The sequence below is a fragment of the Morone saxatilis genome, unplaced genomic scaffold, assembly GCF_004916995.1.
Source record: "Morone saxatilis isolate NCDOM2014 unplaced genomic scaffold, NCSU_SB_2.0 Contig0, whole genome shotgun sequence".
NCBI classification, from domain to species: Eukaryota; Metazoa; Chordata; class Actinopteri; family Moronidae; genus Morone; species Morone saxatilis.
Window position 1 is genome coordinate 11,936,900 of NW_023339650.1, and position 8,239 is coordinate 11,945,138.

General features: G+C 41.0%; 1 protein-coding gene across 1 annotated transcript; it reads left to right on the forward strand.

Moving 5' to 3' along the window:
• The first annotated feature begins 734 nt into the window (after positions 1 to 734).
• spice1 (spindle and centriole associated protein 1) lies at positions 735 to 6,169 on the forward strand. The gene is made up of 18 exons (XM_035654957.1): positions 735 to 847; positions 1,012 to 1,110; positions 1,521 to 1,568; positions 1,740 to 1,880; positions 1,965 to 2,067; positions 2,219 to 2,337; positions 2,533 to 2,615; positions 2,713 to 2,855; positions 2,938 to 3,063; positions 3,201 to 3,475; positions 3,558 to 3,689; positions 3,779 to 3,905; positions 3,987 to 4,100; positions 4,183 to 4,601; positions 5,154 to 5,340; positions 5,422 to 5,497; positions 5,834 to 5,894; positions 6,037 to 6,169. The coding sequence occupies exons 2-18, from the start codon at positions 1,012 to 1,014 to the stop codon at positions 6,091 to 6,093; spliced, it is 2,310 nt and encodes a 769-aa protein (XP_035510850.1). The 5' UTR covers positions 735 to 847; the 3' UTR covers positions 6,094 to 6,169.
• Positions 6,170 to 8,239: the final 2,070 nt, after the last annotated feature.

The window sequence follows — 8,239 nt, forward strand, 5'->3', positions numbered from 1 at the left end:
AAAAATATACAAATCACACAACAAGCACACACAAAAAATAGAGAACTTTTAATAAATAAATAAAGATAAGAAACTGCACAGAAAACGGGAGTGCGTTAATGTAATGTCCCGTTTTCTGTAATGTAGACAACATTATTACCCAGTGGTTTAAGCTGTAAGTCCTATAGGTTCTTGCTTTAGGTTAAACTATAATTAATACAGTATATGTGCATGAGTACTTAAAATTGCCCTCACCTAATGCATCTGTGATAATAATTAAACAATAAAATAAGTAATAATAAAACAGGGGCCATTACTTTTGATACCCTAAGTATGTACTATACTTTGAACGCAGGACCTTTACATTTAATGCACTCATTTTACACTGTGGTAATGCTACTTTAAGGTAAAGGACCTGAATAATCATGAATACGACTGGTCAAGAATTACTCCATTCAGCCTGCTCTGCAAACTCAACCAACTATTTTAATTTTAATTAAAATGGTGCTGGCTGTGCATTAGTAATAATAAATAAGTGATATAATTTAACTGTATAATTAACACTTGTATCTCAAGTACATCACATTAATTATATTGTATTACAATCATACATTATATCATAATTAAGTGTTTTAAAGTATTCCTCTTCCACCACTGAGTCTCCCTCCTCGCCGGAACTTCATTTCCCATCATGCACCGCCGTGAAGCCGTGTCCGTGGCAACAGCGCAGGAAGTGGCGCGCAACTGTTGAAAAACTGTCACGCAACAAACAGAGGAGGAGTTTTTGAATCTCTCCAACCTCGACAACCGGTTATAAAATACAACCTGAAGCGATCTTATTATAAAACTTAGATAACTTCATCGAAACGTAAGTGCTACTTCTATATTAAGCTCAGCGACAACAAGCAACTAACGTAAATAACTGCTAACTAGTTAGCCACACATCCTGCTGCATTAAGTTAAGTTAAAACAAAACAAGTGTGTGTTTCCACCGTGGAGCTACTATTGTTTACTCCCACTGTCTGTGAACAGATGTCCTTTGTGAGAGCGGGCCGTCCACAGCAACACACCAAAGGAGGGAAAAGGCCTGCTCGTCCCAAAAAGGCAGCAGCTCCCAGAAGAGAGTGGGTGGTGAGTACTGACAGCTGGTCCTCCTGTTTAAAGGAGGAGACCGCTCAGTTACTGAGGCTGTGGGGTGCACTTTCACTTTGAGGGGTTACAGTAGAGAGTTTCTGATGAATCGTAGTAGGATTTATAGGTTATAGGGCTGCAGAGAGTGGTAGAAACATCATATTGTGATTCATTTGACTCGATGTTTAATGTGTGGGAGTTTGGTATCAAATAAAAATGTTTTGAGAACAATATATGTAGAAGAGCACCTCTGCAGCACTACAGTACGTCATTACGATGCTGTTTTGTCACACATTTTACCTTCTAACAATAATATTTCGATTAAATGTGCAGGCCTAATAGGTTAGACAGCTTTTTATCTCTACGTGTTTAATCCATTTAAGTAAAGACAGCCCTCTCGTTTGTTTCAGAGCACTGTCAGCGACTTGTCTGTGCACAAGCCGACACCTGCAGAGCTGGTAAGGTAGTTCACTGGTGCTCTGTTAATGTGATGTCTACACATACTGGTTCTTACTATAACCGTCGATATGATTGCTTTACGTTATTTTTGTGAGCTTATAGTACTGAAACGATCAGAACGGTTATTTTCAACTCATATTTGCTTGTCTGATTGTTCGTATCTCCTTCAGAGCCATCGGCACGAGATCCACAAGTCCCACAACAAGGCTGCGGCTCAGTGGGAGCTGAGAGAGAAAGCCCTAAAACGCCGCTTCAGACACCCGGGGAGCCCCGCACCTCTAGACCAGACCAGCCTCAGCATCATTCGGGAGGTGTGTGAGAAGCAGTTTTTCTGTTACTTTTAGTGTCTTCTTTGCTTTCTTGATCCTTTATGATGGTGTGTTTAACCTCTACAGGTGTTCTCTGACCAGCTGCTGCTGCAGGATGTGCTGGCTCGCTCCGACAGAGCCATGGCTGTCGTCAAAGACTTGTTTGGAGATGCTCCACGCAGGCAGACTGGTAGAAGACGACTCATTCACTCTGCCATAGCCATGAATACATAATAGAGTGCCAAGCAGATAAAACATAAAAGTGTTGGCTTGTTTTCATGCTTGTAGACAAAAGCNNATTTTATGTTATTTACTGTTTCTCTGTTTGTGTATTTCCACAGGGCACCCAAGTGTGACAATGGCTCCAAACTGTGACTCTGAGTCAGCGCCGCCTGTGCTCCAGAGACCAGATCCTCCCACTCAGCTGTCCCTGCTCAGCCAGTCAATGATGGACCAACAGGTGTTTGTGACTTTGTGTCAAAATCATGTCATACACTTGTTACTTTATGTTTTTACCGTCTTCATCTACTCGTGTCTCATTTGTTCGTACTAATAATCTACTATAAGTTTGTGTATTTTTACGTCCTGTTTTTACTTTGGCTTTAAAGATTTTGGTTTATTAACATGTTTGCACTTGTAAAATGGTTCCTTTCAGGCTCTTAATGAAGTAGAAGCTTCAGATGAAGACTACAGTGATGAAGAAAGCTGTCATAGTTCAGACTATAATGTAATCAAAAGGTAATAATGCCTGGAAAATAGTCAGTACCTGCCACCACAATCTGATTTCTGATCCTGCTGACACCCCTACATTACTTGTAATACTTTTCTTTTCCAGGTCCAATCTCGGAAAAATGAAGGCACAATCTCGGGGCAGGTTGACACGGCAACAGAAAGTCCGTCGTCCCAACTCTGACCAGGCAGACAGAAAAGATGTTCCCGTAACCCCCTGCACATCAGGCAGAGCACAAGACCGAACAGGTAGGGTGAAAAGAAAGAAGACTGTTCAAGTCATCAATAAGGAATTTATACATTTGGTCAAACTCATCCCACCTTGTTTCAGCTCTCAATGCCACAGTGGCTGTTCAGCGTGTTCAGTCCAGACAAAGCCAGTCAAAGGAAGGCATGGGAGAACAATCAGTCCTGGTTTCTCAGATTCTGAACCCTGAGCTGCCTCTCAACCAATCAGGTAATATCAGGAAGTTATCTGTTCTTCGTAGCGTATAATAATAATATGCACAAATGTCATCATGTGAGCTGCTAAACATTTGCAATGAACAGAAATAATTAGTATCTTTTTTTTGTATTTCTCTGTATGTCTTTCAGGCAGGATCAGTAGTAGGACCAGCAGGGCCAGGAAGAATGTTTCTCAGAGTTCGGAGTTGAATGGTTCCTCTGTTGCCTCTCTCAGTGGGGATCAGTCCAGTCTGGGCCTGCTGCAGGCCATGTTGGGTCAGGTGGAGGCAGACTTGGATACTCTGAGTCCTCACACTGAACCAGCTTCAGCACAGAGTCAAAAACAGCCCAGAACACAAGGCCTCACAGGATTCTCTGTCGCTTTGGTCTCCACTCTGGGACGTGTAGTGCACCTCCTCAAACAGGTACGGTAACTGATTAAATAAGTCTTTCTTAAACACTCTTGTAGACAATTTTATGACAGCCAGTGAACTGAACTGTTTGTAGAAGGACGAGGAAGCTTACAGAGAGGCTCAGGAGAGGAGAAGACTGGAGCAGGAGTTGAGAAAGCAGCGTGGGCTGATTGATGCTCTCACTGCTGAGACGATGACTCTCAGAGAAGAGGCCGCCGCCCTGCAGGTGAGACAGAGCTTGGTCTAACACTAGTTTATTGTCCAGGTTGCAGCTGTTCTGATAAACCCTGTTTCTTTCTCTTTGGCTCCTCTCAGGCCGGGTTGCAACTGCAGACAGCCGAGCTGGAGCAGAAGTTGGACACAGTGGTGTTGGTGATGGGGGGACTTGGACTACTGGAGGCACACATTGACCCACCCCAGGACATTGATGTTAAAGCTGCAGGTTCGTATGGGTGTGTGTTTGTCTCGGCATGGATATTTTTATAGTAAATCGTGTTTAATTTGTTCTTAATGTCGTAAACAGTCTGTCAGCCTGCACCAGTTGCTGAGCGAGCTCCTGAACGACTACAAGCCTCTGTGTCTCCTGCCGTGTTGCTCTCCCCTCCTCGACAGATGGACAACTGGCAGCAAACTCCTGGTAACATCCTGTTTTTTCTTAGTTATAAGATTTCAGCACTATGCCCTCATCGTACTTAGCTGCTTTCCCTCCTCTTCTTCAGTGACTCATCCCGTACAGCTGCACCAGGAGCTCCCTCCTGTAGATATCCAGCGTTCCTGTGGGGACGTCCAGGCCCACAGCTCCACCTCCAGCCTCACCAGCCTTCCTCTCACCAGCCTGCCCTCCACTTCCTCACTATCGCTGACCTCCGACCCTCTCAGCTCACGGCTCTCTCCAGAGGCCATGATGGCTGAGATCGCTCAGCTGAGTAGACAGAACGACCTGATCAAGGCCCAGCTTAGCCAGGCTAAGGGCCTCAGGTCAGGGGTCGGAGGATCGCCTAACAGTAGCATCGAGCAGAGAAGGTTGAGCTCCGGCAGCACGGGAAGAGTCACACCGCAAAGTGCTGGAGAGAGGAGGGCGTCGGTTTCCAGCAGCATGGAGAGAAGGACTGCTGAAGGAGACCAAACGACCAATCAGGTGAGTTTAAGTCAAAGACGCGTTCATACATCATATTTTGTATGTTTTTATTTTAAAGATTAAATTCCTCTTTTTGAAAGCTACATCAAGTAGCATTATACTGTGGATTAAAGAGTCTAATTAAAGAAATTAGAAGAAACTATATGTTTAGCTGGAAAATAATCCTCTCAATGTATTATATTATGGTTAAAAGAGAATAAATACATTTTCCTGATGTTCTTGAAATGTTCAGCTTTCTTTTAGCTTTTGAAATGTGTTTTTTCATTTTCTCTTAAAGCCAAAAAATGAATGGGAGGAGAGATTTCTCTGCTTGTTCTGCCAAATCCGCAGAAATGTTCCTCATTTATAGACCAGTAATCTTTTTTTATCTCTAGCCTCTCTATTTTAGGTAGAGCGAAAGTCAGGAAACACAGGTTTGATTGGGAGAGAGAGGTGAATAACAGAATTCTTACTGTATCATAACCAAACTCCAAGCTGCCAGGATGCCCCAGTAATTAGTTTCAGGGGTGATAATCTCAATTAACAGTTTTATTATTCTGTCTTCTTGCTTAGGCAACATCACCAAACACCCTCAATATGGGTCGTGTGGAACAGCGCCTCCTGGAGTTAAACAGACAGAGTGCAGCAGCGAGGGGTCGACTTCTGGAGCTCATTGAGCAACAGAAACAAAGTGTTTCAGCCAAAGTTTCTCCCTCTGATTCCCCCATCCCTCATTCTGCATTCAGCCCACAATCAGCAGGTATGGCAGCTCACTCATGTCACTGTTTATCTGCGTCATTGCCTGGAAAATAAATAAATAATTGTATTATATTATTCTCAGCTGGAGGAGAAAGTCCAGAAACGTCCATGCTGCTGCCTGCACAGGAGGTCCTGTCTCAGACTGGTGCTGTGAGACGGTGAGTTTCTGTTTTAGATGATGGACTAAAGACTAAACCCAGCTTTTAAACCATAAAACACAGATACACTGTAATACAAATGTATCCTATACTTACTGTTTGAGCATCTTATCTGCTTAAGTTGAGTCTTCCTCAACATTAAAGGTGCTTAATTTAAACTCATCTCAGGAGAGCTGACATCCTTTGGGATAAAGAGTCTAAAGAGTACACCAACACAATTTTTAATGATGAGTATTAGAGTTCATACTTCAGGTTTAGGAGCAAAATCTTAAAAATTTAGTGTAGATTGACCCTTTTTTTTAGTTAATCCCCTAATATTATAATATTATATTTCAGATCTGCTGGTTCTGAAGTGTTTTCTCACAGTCTTGGAGGAGAAACAAGAGATAAGACACAGGTACACACACACACACAAACACACACACGCACAATACATGGAAGTATTCTGGTTTCATCAAACTGTTATCACTTAGTTACAGTTAGTTCAGTTAGTTACTTACTTTTAAAACTCTATAACAACTTTTCTTTTTCCACCACAGATGGAGAAACAGAGAGAGCGAGAGGGCTGGTTTGCCTTGTCCGCTCATGTGAGATGACAAGAAGAATAAAAATGAGGATATTTAAAATCTGTTGGTTTTTTTGTATTTTATCTTTGTATTTTTTAAATGTGACTGAATTAAATGTTGAACTTTTTAAAACAAACTTTGTTTTTTTGTCCTCATTGTTTCTATAAATGACATAGGCCCTTGCATATTATAGGTATTTGTTTAATCACATTGCAGGTATAATAACTAAACACTAAACATGCACCCACACTGAAAGATTTCTTTCTCCAGTTAAAGATACTAACCTTGCTCACAGTGCACACATCTCAATTATTACAAACCTGTTTACAATGTAAGCTTTCTCTGATATTAATGTTACTTTTTAGTTGATTTTACCATAATCCCCTCAGTTTGACATTTCTTCCACAGTGTTTCTTGATTTTGTGTGTCTCTGGTGGCATGCTTTTAGTATGTTAACTGTATATTCATATTGTGCTTGTATGTAACATGCAATCTAGTGTGTAGTTGCCTCTCTCCCCCCCTCTAAACATTTTAAACTTCAGCTACATCAAATCCCCCGCGATGGTACAAACTAAGTGTGGTCAGACTGTCTGTCTTGTTGTTTCTGTGCCTGTGGTTTGGTTTAGTTATGGTCTGTTTTTCCACATCTCTGAAGCATGTTTGATATCACTTAGTTTCAGTTTCAATGTGTTTGTGTTTAATTTGTGTTTTTCAAAGGGCGACGGGAATGGCGTGACAATAAGTCATGAAGAGAAGAGAGAGATGAGTGAGAGAGGAGGACGGAAAAGAGTTGTCCTCTCCACTGTGGTTTCCACTAAAGTATGGCCTCTTGTGGCTATTTATGGTACACAAAGATATTATACATGCACATGCACACAAACATTTGTTTTCCTTTTCTCTGACTCTCATATCTGAAGTCTTTGTTTATCTTCAAAGTCTCTGTGGTTTTTGTTGGTATTTTTATGCCCCCAACAATCATTTCTCTTTCTATGACACTTGTTTATTTATTTTTTTCTTAAATATTCCTACAAACATTTTAACTGTGATTTACTGGCCCAGGCACACATGATACATCAAAATAACAACTGGAGCAATCAGTGATCGCTGCTTCCTGTCATTCTTCATCAGTCCTCTAAGACTAGGAAGGATTTTCTTGTTGTGTTTGTCTGTTAATGTGAGACATTCACGTACACAAATACATTTACTTCACAAGTACTTTTCTTTTATAATTTTTAATCTAGTTTTCACTTTATTGTAACCTGGCAGCATCATGACAGATCTGCAGGAGTGTCCACAACAACAACAACAACAACAACAACAACCATGGATATCTGTGGAGGAGGAGGAGGAGGAGGAGGAGGAGGGACTGTAGCCATGGCGACCAATTTATGCATATGGTAATTACAGGACCATTGCCATCATGTCATCATGTTTTGTCTTTTACTTCTTGTTTATGTTGTTTCCCATTTATAACTCGACTATTCTGCGTTTGTCTTTACATGCATGTTGTTTGTGTGTGTGTGTGTGTGTAGGAGAAGATGGTGCACTACAGTCCAAAGTCAGGAGATGGCAACCTGGAGTCAGTGAGTTAGTAAGTGAAAAATCTGCAGCAGGTCAACAGCCACTATACTGGAGATCACAGATACAGATAGAAACCAAGTTACAAGGATGCAACAACTAGATTTTATACATTTTTATGAAAGCTGTAGATTTTTGTACGTTACTGAATTAAGAGTTGTTCAATTTTGTTAAACAGAGACTTCAACTTCTAACGTGCTGTTGAAGAAAGAAAGAAATACTTACAGGACCAGTTGCAGATTGCAACCAATTAATTACTGCTCGCCCTCTAAACGTGTAGGAGAAACTAAACTAAACGTGTAGGAGAAACTAAACTAAACGTGTAGGAGAAACTAAATGAAACTAAAAGAAACTTAAAAATATAAAAGTCGAGAGCCAATATTTGGTTGATCCATTCTGTGCTACTGTAGCTACCTGGTGGTTCAATGTGGCGGACTCTGTAGAAGAGACTAATGAAAACATACCTACGAATATTATATTTATTTCTGCTGATAGAGCCCTCTAAATGTTATACACTGTAACTTCTTCTGTGCTTTTTTACTTTTATTGGATTGTATATTGTTAAAAGATATAGAAAATAAACAAAGGGGGAGAGAGA